A 19383-nucleotide genomic window follows, 5' to 3' on the forward strand; every position below is an offset into this window, starting at 1 on the left:
GTCGTAAATTTAGATTAAAAGGACGCCTTTCATATAGTGTAACTTGTTTTGACCAGCCACTTGTCTCAGATGATATAACCCTTGCATGTATACACAAAATGCACTTTTTGAGATTTGATAATAGTGATGCTTAAAGTTGGTCGTGGGAAATAGTCCTTTAAAAAACAAAAACAAACCAAATCTCAAAAATGTGATGAAAAAATACTGAAATATTTTTATAACTTCGTCCAATCCATGACATGATTTGTTCTGCTGATCTATTTATCTAACTTTTCATCCAATGTTATAATTTTTGTGAATTTCTTTTTCATATTCACCCAGGTCAGTGACAGACCCCAGAGACGGAAAGCGAGTTGCTCTCAAAAAGATGCCTAATGTCTTCCAAAACCTTGTTTCTTGTAAGAGGGTATTTCGTGAGCTGAAGATGCTGTGCTTCTTCAAACATGAGAATGTAAGTACATGACAATGTCACAATGGAGCTTATAGTTTCCTCTAGAAAGGAAAAAGAAATGTGTTTGCCTGCATGATTGCATTCAGCCTGAAAACAGACCACAGCTTTACCTCTGTTCTCAGGTGCTCTCTGCGCTGGATATACTACAACCTCCACACATTGACTACTTTGAAGAAATGTATCCTTTACTATTGATTTATTCAAAGATTATAACAAGATGCAGGGCCTACAGGAATTACATTTTAAAATCAGGTGTATGAAATTGCAGAGAATTGCATAAGAAATTTTCCTTAGGTCACATTGGGGGTGGCTGTAGCTCAGGTAGGGCAGGTCACTTACTAACCGGAAGGTTGGTGGTTCGATCCCTGTCTGCCTGCCAAATTATTTTGGGCAAGATACTAACCCCAAATTGCTCTGTGATGCACCCATAAGAGTATGAATGCGTGTGAGTGTTAGAAAGCACTTGCAGAAAAAGAGCAAAGAAAAAAATGTAAATGGGTGAATGAGACAAGTTGTGAAAAGTTATAAAAAGCACTTTGATTGCTCATAGTAGAGAAGTGCTCTATAAGAACCAGTCCATTTACCATTAAATAAAACAAAGTATGACTGAGGGTGTATTGAGTGCTGGCCTGATAGATAGCATCATGGCTAAGCTGGAAACCTGGACCCTCCATGGCCGATTGCCAAGACTACGTGAGATAACCTCTGTAGGTCTAGTAGAAGGTGTGAATGTAGCACAATCCCTACTGCAACCATCACTGAATCAGCTGATCTACACCACAGCTGCAGTGATCACTGAGCTGCTTGGCTATAAAATGAACAGTTACAAGGAGCATTACTCTCTGTGGAGAAGGTGACTAGAAGCCAAGAATAAGGTAGCACAGGGCCTGTAAAGAAAGGGGTGCCTAAGAAGTACAGCAAGCTGTCTTGGAAACTGCCAAGTAGAGGTATACCAGAGAAACAGAAGGCAGGAGAATAAACCAGCTGTACTGTACTGAGCCATCCAAGTGGCAGTGTAACAATGTAAGAACAGGCCCACCAAGAGTGGAGACGGAGCAAGACTGGAAGAGCATATGGGAGAAGGATGCAACCCATAACAATAAGGCTCAGTTGATAGTGAATGTTAAAGCCGACCACAGCAATCTCCCTGAACAGGGTCTGGTAGTCATCACAGGAAAGGGTCTCCAGTATGTAGATATGAACAGCACCTGGTCCTGACATGATTCATACCTACTGGCTGAAGAAGCTGACTGCACTCCATGAGCATCTGACAGCACTAATGGACCAGCTGCTAGTAGATGAGATATGTGGATTGGCTAACTGAAGCCCAGTCAGTCCTGATCCCCACAGTTGGATATTTTACAAGAAAGCCTATGACTCAACGCCCGACAAATGAATCACGGAACTATATAAAATCAACAGGGCCATAAGAGCCTTCGTCAGGAATTCAATGGGGATGTGGCAAACACTAGAGGCCAACTTCAAGCCAGTGGCACAAGTCAACATTAAGTGCGGGATTTACAAAGGAGATGCTCTGTCCCTATTGCTGTTCTGCATAGGCTTGAAGCCTCTCAGTGAGATCACTGACAAGACTGGCTATGGATACCAACTACACAATCCACCAGTCACCAGGTACCTCCGCTGCATGGATGACATCAACCTTTATGCCAGGTATGGACAGACAAACTGGTGATGGTTAACTAACCAGATATAGTAGTGGTGGAAAAGCAGAAGAAGATGGCCATAGTGATAGATGTAGCTATACCGAATAATGGTAACATCAGGAACAGGGAACACGAGAAGCTCAAAGTACTAAAGGTTGAGGGAAGGACTTGAGAAGATGTGAAGGACTTGAGAAGATGTGAAGGAAACAGTCCCAGTGGTAACTGGAGCACTCATTGCAGTGACCCCCACACTAGGCGGGAGGCTCCAGCAAATCACAGGAACAACATCCATGATCTCTGTCTACAATAGCGCAGTCCTAGGAACAGCAAGGAACTGTGGAGGACTCTGAAGCTCCCAGGCCTCTGGTAGAAGACCTGAGTTTGAAGGATAATGACCGTCCAGAGGGCGAGAGGGGAATCACAATCACAGTGGTCACTGAGATGCCAAGTAACGACTCTCAGCCTTCGAAAGCCGCTTGAAGAGGTATACCAGAGAGATAAAATCAGCTGTACTCCCCTAAACCATCCAAGGTGCATTCTCAGTGGCAGGGGGAAAGCCCGACCAAGTCTGGAAAAGCAGCAATACTGGAAGAGCATATGAGAGGAGGATGCAATCCATAACAGCAATGCTCAGTGGCTAGTGGAGCTAAGAGCAGACAGCAGCAGTGGAAGAGCATATTAACTCGAAGGGTGGTGGTTCGATTCCCATCTGCTCCAGTCTGCCTGCCAAATTATTTTGGGCAAGATACTAACCGCAAGTTGCTCTCATAGGAGTATGAAAGTGTTTGAGTGTTAGAAAGCACTTACAGAAAAAGAGCAAAGAAAAATCATGGCGAGTCGGACTGCACCGGGCCCTGACATGATTAGTGCCTACAGGCTAAAGAAGCTAACTGTACACCATAAGCTGTTAACAGCACAAATGAACCAGCTGCTAATAATGGCACACACCCAGAATGGCTAATTGAAGGTCTGACAGTCCTGAATCTGCGTACTAGCATCTTGTACCATGCTGTTATGTGCTGGAAAATCTCTTTGCTCTGCCTGCACCTAGTGTCTTGCCTGGTGTGGTAGAGCACCAACACTGTGGATCTTGTGCTCAGAGCTTATTCCTGTTCTGCCATTATTAGTGCCTCTGTGCTGTCTTTTAGTCCAGCTTTGTCAAGGCATTGATGTTACTTGATATCAGCCACTTTTTCTATTTTACAGTGGTACATGCTGTGCTTGCCTGTCCTTCTTTGATGGTCCCACTTCTTGCTCCTCTTCTTTTTCGGGTTTCTGTTGTCTCAGATACTGACTCACATGAGCAGTTTTGCCCATCTTCCTGACTCATGGATCTTTGTTGTTTCATCCTGGATAGTGGTTCTGACATTCACTAAACCTCAGCCTCCTTCCTTACGCTTAGCATATAGTCTCAGGGTGCTGGACTTGGGGTAAAATGCTCCATGCATGGTAAGGAGCTTTCTTTTGCCTTTGCCCTTGGCTTCTATCTCTTTCTTTGGCTAGCTTATTTTCCCAATTGGGGTATCTGATCAAAGGCAGGATCTTGTTCTTGCCATTCTGCTGACTCCTCAGGACTTCTTACTTTCTGCAGGTACTTGGTGGTTGCAGATTTTGTAGCGGCCTCTTCATGGCTCCCATTTGCCTGTGGGATTAGGTACTTGTAGCTGTCCTTGATGTCTGCAATGTTGCCTCCTGGTAGTACAATCCCCTCAGTTTTGACTACTATCCCTTTCTTTGTTACATTTTGTTTCACTGACTACACTTCTCCAGTCCTAATGACACTGGAATTTCGTTGCTGCAGATCCTAGTGGTATGGATCAGTGAATCGATATCTTGTTCACTCCTGGCATGCAGCTTGAGGTCATCCATGTGGAGCAGGTGGCTCATGATTGCTCAATTTCTTAATCAGTATCCATAGCCAGTCTTGTCAAATATCGCACTGAGGGGTTTCAGGCGTATGTAGAACAGCAGTGGTGACAGATCATCTCTTGTGCTATTGTGTTGTTTGCCACTTCTTGATGAACGTTCTTAGGGTTTTGTTGATCTTATATATTTCTAGGCATTCTGGGATCCATGTGTAGGGCATTGAATCATAGGCTTTCTTGTAATGAGTCCAGGAGGTGCACAGATTGTTCAGTCTAGTCTTACAATCTTGAGTGACTGCTCCATCTACCAGTAGCTGTTGTTTTACCCCTCTGATGTTCCTGCCAGTTCCATTCTGTGCCCCACTCATGTATTGAACTATGTGCCTGTTCATCTTAGCCGCTATGATGCCTGACAGTTGCTTCCATGTTGTACCAAGGCAGGTTATTGGCTGATAGTTGTACTAGACCGGTGCCTTCTGGGGATGCTTGGGCATCAGGATTGTCCAGGCTTCAGTTAGCCATTCTGAGTGCATTTCGCCCATTTGCAGCTGCTTAATTTATGTTGCCAGACGCTCAGAGGCCCTTTCTATGACGTCTGCCACTGTTACTGGATGTTGTTCATTGGGGGGTGCTGTAGTCTACTCTTGGCTCCACCAGCCTCTGAGCATTGTTGATATGGGTTACGTCTTTCTCCCACATGCATTTTCAGAGTTACTGTCTCCAGCCTCAGTGGGGCTGTTCTCATATTGTTACCCTGCTACTGAGAATACACCTTGGATGGAGTGGAGTATACCAGCTGTACTCCATGGAGTGGAGTACAGCTGGTTTATTCTCCTGGCTTCTAGCTCTCTGGTAAGCCACTTCAAATGCACCTTGAAGAGATAGTATACCTTGCCAGCAGCAGGCCAAAGCCCGTGAGTCTTTGTTTGGCAGGTTCTAAGGCCTGAGTTATGGGCAGCTTGCAGTACTTCTTAAGCATCCCTTTCTTCATAATAATTTTCTGCATCTTATTTATATTTAAACCAGTGTCTGACCCTGTATGTGTGGGGCCATTTACATGTTCCCTAACGTTAAAAGACTCTGTAAAGGTGTGTTACAGGATACGTCATCATCAATCAACTTGTACGTTTGAAATTAGGAGGAGACACAATTCCTAGGAGGCTTGCACCAGGAAAGGTATCCAGCGTAAAAATCTACTAAATCAAAATACCTGTGGTAACCCCCTTTAATTATTTTATTTTTTTTTGTGGTGATTCTGATTTCTGGAATTCATGGGAATTCTTTTTGCCCATCTGCCCAAGATGGAAATATGGTAAGGCCTTAAGGCTACGCAGAAAACAAAAGTGTGAATTAAGTTTAGTGAATTTTAACAAGTTTTGGTAACTGCAGGTATTTACACTCTGCAATGATCTGTTGTGTAATGCTTTTTCATTCCAAATACCCATACTTTATGTGAAAGAAGATGCCAGTTTACATTTTCATTTCTAGAATGCTGCTAGTGATTAACATAAGATAACTGGAAAGGTAAGAAAACAATGCAGTGATGCTGATGCCTAAACTCTATCTTAGAAAATAAAGCACATCTTTATTATAACTATACTGTCTTTCTCAGGTTCTCATTGAGATTTACTGTTTATGTTCTTGCACATATTTGTTTTTCTTTTAACCTTAATTCCTCTTGATCAGCTATGTAGTAACTGAACTGATGCAAAGTGACCTCCATAAGATCATTGTATCACCGCAGCCTCTGAGCTCAGACCATGCCAAAGTTTTTCTTTATCAGATTCTGCGAGGTAGGTCTTCTTTTCTTTCAGATATCTCTATGGTTACATTTATCCAAGTTCAGCCCATAGACTGGTCTCAAGCGTTGGTACTGATGAAGTTATACAGATTATACTCAAGGTTGAACAATAATACAGGACTCTTCAGAATTCTGCATCTCTTGACAACAACAGATTTGAAAACTAAATTAGTAATGAAATGTGACTAATTCAATGACCTTCAGTTTTAATTTAAGATTTTTATATGGGAAATCTTTATATTGTATTTTTAACGGAAGTCTAGTCATGAATGGAAACAGTTTGGCCTTGTTATTTCATGAAATATAGAGGTGCTCTCTATTTCACTTGGTGATAAATTTGTGAGTAGGATTTGTTGGTAGAGATTTTTGGAGTTTGAGGATTGGGTTTACACTAGGAAATTCCATAATAAAAGGAAAACCTTTACACCCTAAAGAGTTTAAGGCACTCAAATCACATAGGGGTGGGTTTACCTTTTTTTTTTTTTTTTTTTTTTTTTTTAATAGCTTTTTTGGGTCTCATAGCTTAAGAATGAGTACTGGGGATATTCACATTAATATTTCACAGTTGAGGAAAAAAGTACATTTACCATCTGTTTAAAAACTGCAATAAAAGCTACAAACCTATTTCCAAAAAAGTTGAGATGTTGTGTAAAATGCAATGACTTACAAACCTTATAAATTTATATTTTATTCACAATGGAACACGGAAAATATCACATGCAAAACTGTAGAAAATGTACAATTTTAACAAAAAATATTAGCTCATTTTAAATTTGACAGTTGTGGTCAAATGTTTACATGCACTCATGAGGATGGAGAATTCTGATATTGATTTCTGTAAACATCTTTTGTGTTTTTTGCAGGGTGAAGTGAATATACACTATACATCTTTTTTGAATTTAAAAAAAGAAAAAAAACCTGGGTGCACAAGTTTGACTTTATTTTTGATTTTCTCTAATCCACATACAATATAGAGGAACAAGTTGGTATGCCTTGACTGTTAAAGTTAAGACATTTTAGAACCTTCAGTGGAACGTATTAAAATGTTTGAGTGTATGTATATATTTGAGCATGCACGTATATACTTCACAGTATCTTTCCTGTTCCGAGAACTGTGCTCTTCTGGACAGATGTCTCAGGTGTTGTTTCTGAGATCTGAAAAATATGACCTAGAGCCACTCATCCAACTTGGGTGTCACTACACCGAGTGCTCAGATTACCACAGGGACAGCTATTCACTTCACCTTCCACATCTTCTCAGCCCTTGGTACTTCTTGAGCTTCTCGTGTTCCTTTTTCCTGATGTTGCTATCACTCAGCGTAGCTATATCTATCACTATGGCTGTATTAATCTGCTTGTACACCGCTAGAGTGTCTGGTTACCCATCACCAGTTTGTCTCTCTGTACCTGGAAGTCCCTAAGGATCTTAGCTTATTCCTATGCTGCCATTATTAGTGCCTCTCTGCTGTCTTTCAGACCAGCTTTTTCATCCAGGAATCTGATCTGCCCGTGGTACATTAGCAGCCTAGTACTAGTGTACCTCCATGATGATTTTTTTCCTCTTCTTTCTCGGATTTCTATTGGCTCAGGTATTTCCTAAGCACATGAGCAGTTTTGCCCATCTTCCTGACTTTCGATCTTTTGATCTTTGTTGTTTCATCCTGGATAGTGGTTGTGACATTCACTAGGCCTCAGCCTAGTGAATGTCCACTTTCCACTTAGCATACAGTCTCAGGGTCCTGGACTTGGAGTAAAACGCTCCATGCATGGTAAGAAACTTTCTTTTGTCTTTTTCCTTGGCTTCTATCTCCTCCTTTGGTCAGCTTATTTTCCCAACAGGGTATCTGATCACAGGCAGGACATTGGTGTTAATTGCCCCGGATCTTGTTCTTCCCATTCTGCTGACTCCTCAGGACTTGCTTTACTTTCTGCAGGTATTTGGAGGTTGCAGATTTCCTAGTGGCCTCTTTATGGCTCCCATTTGCCTGTGGGATTAGGTACTTGTAGCTGTCCTTGATGTCTGCAATGTTGCCTCCTGGTAGTACAATTCTCTCTGTAACAAATAAGGGGATAGTAGTCAGAACTGACTACACTTTTCCCAGTCCTAACGGCATTAGAATTTCGTTGTTGTAGATCCTACTGGTATGAATCAGTGTATCTATAGGGGTGTCCAAATTCATAGGCTGCATCCTCCTGAGGACCCGGCCTTCGCGGTCGTCCTCCAAAGGCCGGCTAGGCCGGAAGTGAGCGACTGTGAAATTGGACGGTCTAGCCTTCAGTTTTGCATCACCAGCTGTCTCGGTGGAGTTTAATAAACTTGGCTGTCTGCTCCTTTCTGTCTATAATATAACAGGACACTGGCATAAATTCTCGATCATCTCACACTTCTGTTTAATCAGTTCTCTGTTTGGCGTTTATTTAGCTGTGTGAAAACTATAACTTTAATCTCAGCCAAACCGATTTACTCATGAACAAATAAAACACTGAAAAAGCCAAACAATAACACTGTTAAGTTATCTAAGTGACTTATATATCATGTTTAACCTGAGTAGCGAAAGGTGGGTTGTGCGGGGAGTTCGCTGTTATCGCCCCGGCTAGCTATCGAGCTGCTGGGTAACAGACGTCTCCGAAAATGTCAGAGCACTTTTGCAAATATGTGATGTCTTGATAAACCCAGCAGATATTTGAAGTTGCACAGCCACATTCTTGCCTGAAATATCATAAAAGTTTAATTTGTGACCCAGAAAGAGTAATATTAAAACTTAGTAGCAACTGCCATTGTTAGAAACTGGAATTTCTATGAATTCTGGGATATGGTGGGCCACAAAGGATACATCCGCGTTTGTCGGGTGCATTCGGAGGAGTCTACAAATTCTGACAGCCTTGGCGCGTCACTGTGAGGTAATCGGTCTACAAATGCGGCCTCAGGAGGATGCAGCAGATGAATTTGGACACCCCCTTTGTCTTGCTTACTCCTGGGATGCAGCTTGATGTCATTCATTTGGAGCAGTTGGCTGATGATTGCTCAGTTCCGAAGTCAGTGTCTGTAGCTTGTAGGTCTTGTAAATGATCTCACTAAGGGGTCTTTCCTATGTAGAACAGCAGTTGGGACAGATCTCTCCTTGGTAGCTCCTACACGTGATGTTGACATGTTCCGTGGGTTGACCTCTAGTGTTGTTTGCCACATCCCCATTGAATTCCTGATATTGTATAGTTCTAGGCATTCCAGGATCCATGTGTGGGGCATCGAGTCATAACGCCTTTCTGCAGCTCCAGTAGTTTTGCTAACTTCCCTCTGCACTACATTGATCTTCGCCCCTAGTCTCCTTCTCCATAGGGGATGGTGATCCTGTTGGCTGTTCATCTTATAGCCAAACAAAAAAGTGATCACTGTTGTCGTGATGTAGATCTGCTGATTCGTTTTGGTAATGGCCATTTTAGGGATTTTCTGTAATGCTGCATTCTTCTAGTAGACCTTCAGAGGGTATTTCATATAATCTTGGTAATTGGCCAAGGGTTAGGTTTTCCAGGTTCGCCATGATCCTATCTCTCAGGTCAGCTGCTCTCGCACTCAATGCACCTTCAGTCATTTTTGGGGGGCTTGGTATGTAATTTTGGGTCGGGGTGATGATGATAGGGAGGAGGCCCTGGGGTAGACCTAGGACACGCTGGAGAGGTTATATCTCTCGGGCTGGCCTGGGAACGCCTTGGTGTTCCCCCGCATAAGCTAGAGGAGGTGGCTGGGGAGAGGGAGGTCTGGGCTTCTCTGCTTAGGCTGCTGCCCCCGCGACCTGGCCCCGGATTAAGTGGAAGAAGATGGATGGATGGGTGATGATGATAGCAGTTGCATCTTCCGAATATGAGCAGTTTTTCTCTGGGAAGACAACACTAGATGCAGAACTGTGTCTAAGATTACATGCTTATGATCAGTAGGGCTGGGTAACGTCACTGATTTCTAGAATCGATTCAGATTCACAAGGTCCCGAATCGATTCGATCCACGATTCGGTTTGATTCGATTTTAATCTGGGAAATTTTGTCTCAGTCAGAAATATTATAATTTTGATCACATATCAGTACATTTCCATATTTTTATATCTATAAAAAGAAAGCTGACACTTGCAAGACTTTATCAAAAGTGTAAGCATCACAGCCGATGCCTTTGTGTCAAAGTAACTGAGGATAAAACACAGAAAAACATGAAGGCGACTTTTATAGCAGATAACCTTAAAAATGTTCTGCAGTAGATCAAAAATGAAAGAAAGTCATTAATCAAAATATGAACATTACCTGATGCTGCTGAAGTGAAGCAGAGCAAAGTTACAGAGGTTTTATTAGAGACGCAGCTAAGCGTTTTGCAATTTTGCATAATTTTAAAAAGTTTAAATTTGTTCAGTAGCCTATTGAACAGCAGAAATGAGGCTTTCTTTTCAGAAGTAAGTAAAAGGGAAAAGAAACAACAGTTGACTTGCGCGTAATAAGCAGGCGGATAATGCAGAAAAAAGATTTTTGGATGGGAACCTGTTCTTGAAGTACAGAGAGAAAGAGAGAGACCGCGAGCTCTGCATGAAGTGTGATTTTTATCGTGGTGGAAGCAAAACAGCAAACTAAGAGGGCATTCATGATGATGTTTATGTGATGCAAAATGTGAAGTGTAGTTTGGATCTTCTCTTGTTGCTGGTTCAGTCAATATTGTTTGGAGAGAGATTAAAAACCTGCAGCTTCTGAATCTAGTGCAAAAGGGGCGTAAACACAAAGTGCCGACCTGCTGACGGATCAGAATCAGTGAGCTGTTGGCTTTCAGCCCTTTGTGTTTACGTCTTTGTGCAGACTCTGTGTACCTGCTCTCATTTATTGTTTTAGATGTTTGGTGGTTGTTGAAATTTTGTGAGGTTTAACCTGAGATTCTGGTGTTTTGGGCAAAATAAATTTATATTTATCGATCGATCGATTCAGGATTTTAATGAATCTATTTCACGTTATGCAAGCTAGAATTGATTTTAATCGATAATCAAAACCCACCCCTATTGATCAGTAGTAGATTAGACAAAAAAGTTTTTAGATAAACCGAGAGTAAAAACTAAATCCGGTGTGTGGCCACAATTATGTGTGGGCCGGTAACATGTTACACTAAATTAAATGCCTTTGCAATGTTAAGAAATTCTGTCACAGTGCAGTTAGAGGGATCATCAATATGTAAATTAAAGTCACCCACCAAATTGATTTTATCTAAATTAACAGTAACAGATGAGAGGAGATTAGGGAATCATTAATTCAAGAAATTATTGCAGGATTTGGAGGTCAATAAATTACAATATAGCAACCTGGATATTCACATTGAATTTTATAAGATAGTAATTCAAAGGAATTAAAATAACAGGATTAAACTGCACACAATATAGATAATTCTTATAATTATCTAAATGGTGTTAACTTGGTGGACAAAGTTTTGAGGGGTAACAGGCAACAGTTGCCTGGTTTGAAAATGTCTAATTTTTAAGGGATGACAAAATTGTAGGAATGATTTGTTAGATAAGGATGTACTGTTAAAGGGGGTAATAATTGCAGGAGAGACAGGCTTAAGAGGAAGAGGCTTACAGCGCATAGTAATTAGATTACTGAGTCTGGTTGTACAAATACTGGCAAAGACTTTTTTAAATTTATGCGTTATAATCAATGGAATTGGTAAAGATGAATACTTTAGAACTGAGAAAACAGGTGAAGTAGCAGTATAATAGTGGTTATGCAGTTTAGTAGTGAAATGCTTGTTTAGTAGTGATGGCAAGAAAATATCAGTTCTAGTGACGGAGTCGCAGATAGCGAGATTTTCCCTCATGCTTTAGGGGTCCTACATGAGTGAAGGATTAATTCAGTACTTGAACCTCAGTGGTTCTGGATGAAGGTGATCTTGTTTAAAAAGTCAATGACCCAGACTGTTGAACTTTATGTCACCATAACAGGGGGGAAGCAGCGGACCACAGTTAATGGATTGCTTTCTGGTGTTCTGCAGACTTTCCACAAGGTGCATAAAGTCTTGTTTGAGGGTCTCTGACTGACGTAGTGCTGACATTGAAGAGACGCTGTGGTGAGTTTCAACGGCTGAAGAGAGGTCTGAGTAATATTCTTCATACCGGCTCTTAGGATAGCAAAAGATATGGTCGCCAAGTGTTGAACCATAAAGGTGCCAACAACGATCACTTTAGGTAGACACGGCCTTGAGGAGGTGGTGATGGGTAGCTTGGGGGCATGACCACATGTGGGCTCTGAGATGCGGCTGTGGGGGCAGCAGGAGCAGCATCAGCAGCACCTGGCAGTGAAAAATGCTGATGCCTGAATTCTAGAAGAGGGAGACATCTAGGTGTCTGCGCTGGAGCCAGGCAGCCTGGAGGAGTAGTGGCAAGGAAACCCAGGGCACTGCCGGGTCCTGCACATTTTCCAGCGGGTAAAATTTGTTCACCAGCTGAATAACCTCTGGGTGTAGACAGACTGGGCGTCTAGTCAGCTGCAGCCCTTTACCAGGAACCACGACTGCGACTTGCAGTGTGTGAAGCAGACTTCAGACTGGCTTTGCCCCATGGACATGCTACATTTCATCAGCCAGAGCCAGGAGATTGGCTGTTATGACTGGCTGTCCTCCAGTGGTGGCAGAACCAGACCAGGGGAATGTGGCATCACAGGGAGCTCCCGAGACAGAGCACTGGGTGGAGTTGCACCTGTCGATGTTGGCACAGCAGGAGATCCATAGGGAAGCCAGTGCTTTGCTTGTGTGGTGGCCACAGATGAAATCTGTGAAGCTCATCCTTCATAAGTTCCTGCTTCAGTCGCCAGATATCCTTTTGTAACTGTAAGTATGCTGGTAGGCAATGACCATAGCTTGAGGGCAGCAAACAGCTGACAGACAGGGTAAAAGCAGGAGATGAACCAATTCAGCATGCTTCAGTGTGTGTGGGTCAGCAGTGGTGGCACTGTAAGAGGTGAAAGGGTGCCAACCAGTTTCAAAAAGAAATTATGTTTCAAAAACCATTCAAGATTTTGTGAATCCAAGAAACTATTCAACACTGCTTTTGAAATGGCCAGCTGGTTCACCAGCTGACACTCAGGGCAGGACACACCATCGGCACACGTCCCCCCCCCCCCCGGCCAATAAAATCGGAGCACTAGTCACCTCAGTTTTTCCATATCTCATATGCCCCACCTTGGAGTTCTGAGCTGGCTTTTTGACACCAGCAACTGGGTGTGTTCTTCTTCTGTGTGAGTGTCACGACTCACTTGATACATTTAGTCTCTAATAAACACAAAATGCAAGTAGATCAGTGTTATGTCAGGGTCATGTTCTTGACAGTTTTCATCATTTGGTCGTTGGCTGACCAGAGTGTCATCACAATATTGCTCTAGTAGAAAATCTCTCTTGGAGTGAACTATTGGAGCCAGTGGGGCCTCCTGAGAAGCCCCCGCTGTCTCATCCTCCCCAGAGTCGGCAATGTACACCTAGCGTCACCACTGAGCGCATTGCAGACACTACACACCCCTATCAGTGGTGAACGTATCTCCACACACTGCCCCAACAGATTATTAAACCCTGGCCAATCTGTCTTCCCAGTTAAGGGATGCGTTAGGCAAGCGCTAATCCCGACTTTGACTCTGTTATATTTTAGTTGTAGCGGCACTATCCGTTCTGGACCGGGGAAAGGTGTTTGAGGGTTAGCAATATAGAACACCTGTACCACCTCTTAGCAAGCATACTGACGCGAGTGTCTCGGCTGCCTCTGCCAACAACTGTGCTCTACCATGCCTGGTTGGGTATGGCACCACTATAAAAAGGAGTGGAGGCACACGTACATGTACGAATATATATGTACAGTTGGTGAAAAAGTGTTTGCCCCCTTCCTGATATCCTAGGGTTTTGCATATTTGTCACACTTACATGTTTCAGATCATCAAACAAATGTTAATATTAGACAAACATAACCCAGGGTAATACAAAATGCAGTTTTTAAATGATGATTTCATTGATTAAGGGAGAAAAGTTATTCAAACCTACTTGGTCCTGTTTTTAAAAAAAAAAATAAAAAAAATTGCCCCTCTTGTTAAATCATTAAATAACTGTTATTAACTACTGTGACACAGGACCCACATACAGACACTTCTGGGTTGTGCTTATAATTGTGCTTTATTCAAAACAATGTCTCTTCTCCTGCGGTTTCTGGCACCAGCCTCAGGCGCTGTCATTCCGTTGCTCCCAGTGTGTGTGTCCTCTTCTCCTCACTGCCAAAGACATAAGACAGGTCTCCCTCGTTAAACAGTCCTGTGCACCTGTTCCCTCCCCGCCTCCGTGCCGCCCTGTGAGCTCACTGCGTCACCCCTTCTCTGCAGCAGGCCAAAGACCGCACCCCCACCACACCACGTTTTGGAAAGCTGAGCTCAGCTTCACAAAGCACACTCAGGTGTGATTGAATGAAGAATGAAGAAATCACTTATATAGAACGTGTCTGACAAAGTGAAGAAGGCTAAAACATTTCAAAAAGTGTTTTAGCCTTCGTTAGACCATTGTGCCATGATCTAACGAAACACCTGAGGTACAAAGTTACTGACGTCTGGAAAGGGTTACAAAGCCATTTCTAAGGCTATGGGACTCCAGTATGCCGTAGTGAGAGCCATTATACCAAATGGAGAAAACTTGGAATGGTGGCAAAGTTTCCCAGGAGTTACTGGCCTACCAAAATTAGTCCAAGAGCACATTGACGAGGTCCAGGCCACAACAACTGAGATTCTTTTTTTTCTTTTTTTTTTTTTCTTTTTTTTTTTTTAAATTGAACAACAATAAAAAAAAAAAAACGCAGGCTTTACATGTCTCAACTAAGGTCAGAGTTCATGATTCAGGAAAAAAAAGACTGGGCAAAATGGAATTGGGAGAGTTCAAGGAGAAAACCACTGCTTCCCAAAAACAACACAAATACTCGTCTTTTATTTGCCAAAAACATCTTATTGATCCCCAGGACTTTTGGGAAATTACTCTGTGGACTGACAAAGTAAAAGTTGAACGTTTTGGAACGTTTGAGTCCCATTACATCTGTAATAAAAGAACACAGCATTTTAGAAAAAGAACTTCATAGCAACAGTAAAATGTGTTGGTCATAGTATAATGGCCTGGGGCTGTTTTGCTGCCTTAGTACCTGGAAAACCTGCTGCAGTAAATAAACCATGAATTCTGCTGTGTACCAAAACAAACTGAAGGAGAATGTCCAGCTATCTATTCTTGACCTCAGGCTGAAGTGGACTTGGGTTATGCAGTGGGACAATGATCCAGAACACATCAGCAAGTTGACCTCCGAATAGCTTAAGAAAAACAAAATGAAGAGCGGCCTAGTCAAAGTCTTGACCTGAATCTGATTGAAATGCTGAGGAATGACCTTAAAAAGGCACTTCATGCTTGAATACCCCCCAGTGTGGCTCAGTTACAACAATTCTGCAAAGATGAGTGGGCCAAAATTCCTCGACAGCACTGTAAAAGACTCATTGCCACTTATTGCCTTTTTCATGGAACACAAAATCGGTTCACAATTTAAAGGTGTTCTGCAGCAGTGGAGGTTGATCAAACCTTGAAAGCTGGTGCTACTAATTCGTACATGTTTTCCAGCTTTTTTAGATAACGTGCAACCCCCTCTGTCTGCTTAAAAGCAGTGTTGGAACACACTGTGGTACCATACCGTTGTGACCATCATTTGAGCAGTATTGTACTTCAGAAAGTAGTGTTGCTACAAAAATGTTGCGAAAAAGGCAATTAACAATGGAAGAGAGACAGAACATCATAACAGTTAAAAATGTAGGTCTTTCCTACACAGAAAGTGCACAGAAAGTCAAGGCGTCAGTAAGTACAGTTTCCTTCAAAAGGCACTCGGAAGCTGGGGCAATTCTGACAGGAAGAGGTCTGGCAACCCCAAAGCCACAACTGAATCACAGGACAAGTTTCTGAGAGTTAACAGCTTGCATGACTGGTGGCTCATAGGACAACAGCTTCAAGCACAGCTTAATAGTGGTCGTAGTAAACAAGTCTCAGTTTCAACCATGAAGAGAAGACTTCGAGCTGCAGGTTTGACAGGACGAGTTGAGGCAAGAAAGCTGTTGCTAAGATGTCAGAATAAGACAAAGAGGCTTGCCTGGGCCATGAAACACCGCCATTACTGATTACTGAAGAATGAAAGAAGGTATTGATGAATCAAAACTTTAAATGCATGATCTTTGCACATCATTGAGTAGGCAAAAGGATGGTTCCACAGTGTGTAGCATCAACTGTCAAACATGGAGGGGGAAGGTGTGGTGATCTGGCGCTGTTTTGCTGAATCCAGGGTCGGTGACCTGTACAGAGTGAGAGGCACCCTGAAACAAAACGGCTACCACAGCATTTTGCAGCCCCCAAAGGTGGCTAATTAGATGAGTCAAAAGTTTAGAACACATTTTGGTCTATAAATTCATTCTTTTTTTTTGACTCCAACTGCTATTTGTACTATGCTTTTATTTCAGAGTGCAATGACACATTAAGCGGCATAATTTTCAATAAAAAAAAAAATAGAAAAATTGTAGTGTTCTAAAACTTTGGCAGGTTTTGTCTGGCTACTTTTTTTTTTTTTTTTTAGCTTTTTTATTTTGGGTGTTTATAGCAAAGTGAAATCTAACCTTTCTATTCTTGAGGCTAATAAATGGCTTGCACCTTGGAGGTGAACCCTCTGCATTTACTTTCATGCAGTCTTCTCTTTACAGTAGACTCGGATACTCCTATCTCGTTTAGTGTTGTTCACTTTTTTTGGCTGTTGTAAAGGAGTGTCTCTTCACCATGGAAATGATTCTGTGATCATCCATCACTGTTGTCTTCCGTGGACGTCCGATACTTTTTGCTTGCTGAGTTCACCAGTGCTTTCTTTGGTTTTCAGGATGTACCAATCTATAGATTTTGTCACTCGTAATATTGTAGCAATTTTTTAATGTTTTTTTTTTTTTTTCTTTCCTCTTTGCACCTTAAGGGACGGCTTGTTTCAAATGCATGGAGAGTTCATTTGACCACATGTTGTCTGTTCACAGCAAATCATCCAAAAATCATCCAATTTCAATATGGATGCCCTCAAATAAAAGCTCAGAGGCTACACATTATGTCCATCTCTATCATATACCTATATTTGAAATATATTTCAATAAACTGGTTAAAAAACAAAGTTTGTGTCAGTGTCCAAATATATGGACCTAACTGTGTGTGTGCGCGCGTATATGTGTATAAAATTGCTTTTGACTTTGTGTGGATTAGAGAAAAAAAAACAGATCAATTCACACCCCACCCCAAGTCAAGTAAAAATGTTTGCTATGTACACATTCCACCCTTTAAAATAAACAGTTCACTGGAGTCATCAAAATGAGTTTGTGGCTCAGGACATGGAGCAAGTCATCTACTTGGAAGGTTGTTGGTTTGATCCCTGGCTGGTCCAATCTGCGTGCCAAATATCCTTGGGCAAGATGCAAACTTACTCTTTGATGCATCCACCAGAGTGTGAATGTTAGATTAAAAAAAAAAAACCACTTAAGCATATAAAAAAAAAGTTTTGAGTGCTCACATAAAGTACTATAGAAGGACCAGTCCACATGTACACTTTTGACCACAATTATATGTTGCTTTAAAACCTGTATATCTTTCAGGTTTTTAGATGCTTCCCATCTCATAGGCACTAATGCCATCAGAGATGTAGACTGTGAACTGAGGAGTGATTTTTTTTTCTTCTTCTGTGTGTTAAAAGCCGGTCAGCCTCTTCCCTCTTTAGTCTGGAGGATGCGGTGTGCATATTCTCCAAAAAGAATTCCAAAAAGCATCCAGTATCGGTGTTTAGCCATGTCCCTTAAGCACATATTTCTTTACTTCTCAGAAACTCTGCTAGTCTTTCATGTTACTAACCAGTTGCTAGTTGACCTAATTAATTGTAAAATTTTTCTCAAGCTATTTTTTTTTAGTATCAGATACTTTTCCAGCTTTTTGTTCCTTACTGTTGCAGCTTTTGAGGGAAGTTGCTGCCATCAAATTCAAAATTTGGTAATATTTTCATAAAATTGTGCATGTATGTCTTTTTAAATATTTGCTGTTCTATTGTGAATAAAATGTGTTTCCAAGTTGCAAATAATTGCATCTTTTACTTTTTAAATAGTTTTGACATAACTCAAATAAGACATCGCCTACCATTTTGAAATTGATACCATAGGTACATCTCCAAAAAGTCGCAGATGAGTTTGAATCTCAGATGACAAAACTTGTGAATTTGATAGCTTAAGAAGCCTTTTCACATTTATAACATAGGTCAATCTACTAGGAGCCTGAAAGCTTTCAGTATTTTTGCAATTTTGTTTATTTAACTCCCAGTCCAAGTGTCACAATCTAAAGCCAAGACATTGCTTTGTCTTAATGATTTTTCTGTAAGCAACGTTGAGCATTGATATTATCGATATCAGAAGGAATTCTGGCTGGCAATTATAAAATATAGGTAATATAAAGGTTTTTCATATGCTATAATGAATTAAAAAACAAATAAACATCTATCCCACATTGTTATATTTCTCTTAAAACTTTAACAAGTTTTTCAGAACAATAATCACCATCCTTTGGGTGGTGCTCGCACTTGGTGTTGGCTCTTTCTCTGATAGAGTATCACTTCTTGTTCCTGTTCCAGTGCACAGTGGTATTTTCGTTTATATCACTCTTTTGATTCATTCTCTAATTGTTTTCACAGTATTTACTCACTATGTCTTTAAGGATTGCTTAGCTTAGCTTAGCTTGTAGTGGACTCGTTAGCAGCATGGCCTCTTCACCTGTCCCTCCTACACTTTCCTTCTCATTGTGTCAGATGTTTAGTTACTATTCAGTCTCCTTTGGTAATAACGATCCTTGTAATAAATATAGCCTTTTTGCAGCTCTGGAGGCCAGGATCACTGAATTGGAGACCCAGCTTCACAACCTTGAAAAACAAATAGCTAGCCAGGGCCCTGTAGTCGGTTCAGCCGAAGGTAGTGTAGGCCCCGTTAGCTCTCCCCTGGCAGATTATTCCAAGCAGCCGGGAAAACGGGTTATCTGGGTGACATCACCCATTCATGTGTATAATTGATGTTCCCCACTCAATGACACACCCAATTGTCTTCCAGCGTCCAGAGAAGGCAACAGTGAAGGAAATTTAAAACTGCTGGCTAAGGGTAAATGTAAATTCCATAAAATTATACTTCATGTCGACAATAACACCCAGTTACATCAATCGGAGGTCACTAAAATTAATATTGAGTCCATGTGTAACTTTGCAAAACAATGTCGAACTATTAATTTTTTGTGGTTCCCTCCCCAATTGGAATTACATGTTTAGCACGTTCGTCTTAAACTGACGGCTGCCTGAGAGGTGTCCAAAAAAGACGTAGGCTTTATAGATAATTGGATAACCTTTTAGGGGAAACCTAGTTTTATTAGGAGAGAAGACATTCATCCCACTTTGGATGGAACAGCTCTCATTTCTAAAAATCTGGCCATATTTGAGCCAAACATTCCTTTAACATTAACTACTTCATAACTTCTTCACAAATAAAATTT

At 41.5% G+C, this 19383-nt stretch overlaps 1 protein-coding gene across 1 annotated transcript in view; it reads left to right on the forward strand.

Annotated features, from left to right (window-relative positions):
• The window catches only part of nlk2 (nemo-like kinase, type 2), a 55495-nt gene that overhangs the window by 12165 nt on the left and 23947 nt on the right, over nt 1–19383 (forward strand). The window contains exons 2-4 of the mRNA XM_085379823.1: nt 322–451; nt 574–629; nt 5667–5773. Coding sequence (XP_085235949.1) covers nt 322–451; nt 574–629; nt 5667–5773 — 293 coding nt within the window. The remainder of the gene's footprint in view (nt 1–321; nt 452–573; nt 630–5666; nt 5774–19383) is intronic.

The sequence above is a fragment of the Rhamphochromis longiceps genome, linkage group LG14, assembly GCF_057381845.1.
Source record: "Rhamphochromis longiceps isolate RC_006_pf linkage group LG14, R_longiceps_female_GT1.1, whole genome shotgun sequence".
Taxonomy (NCBI): Eukaryota; Metazoa; Chordata; class Actinopteri; order Cichliformes; family Cichlidae; genus Rhamphochromis; species Rhamphochromis longiceps.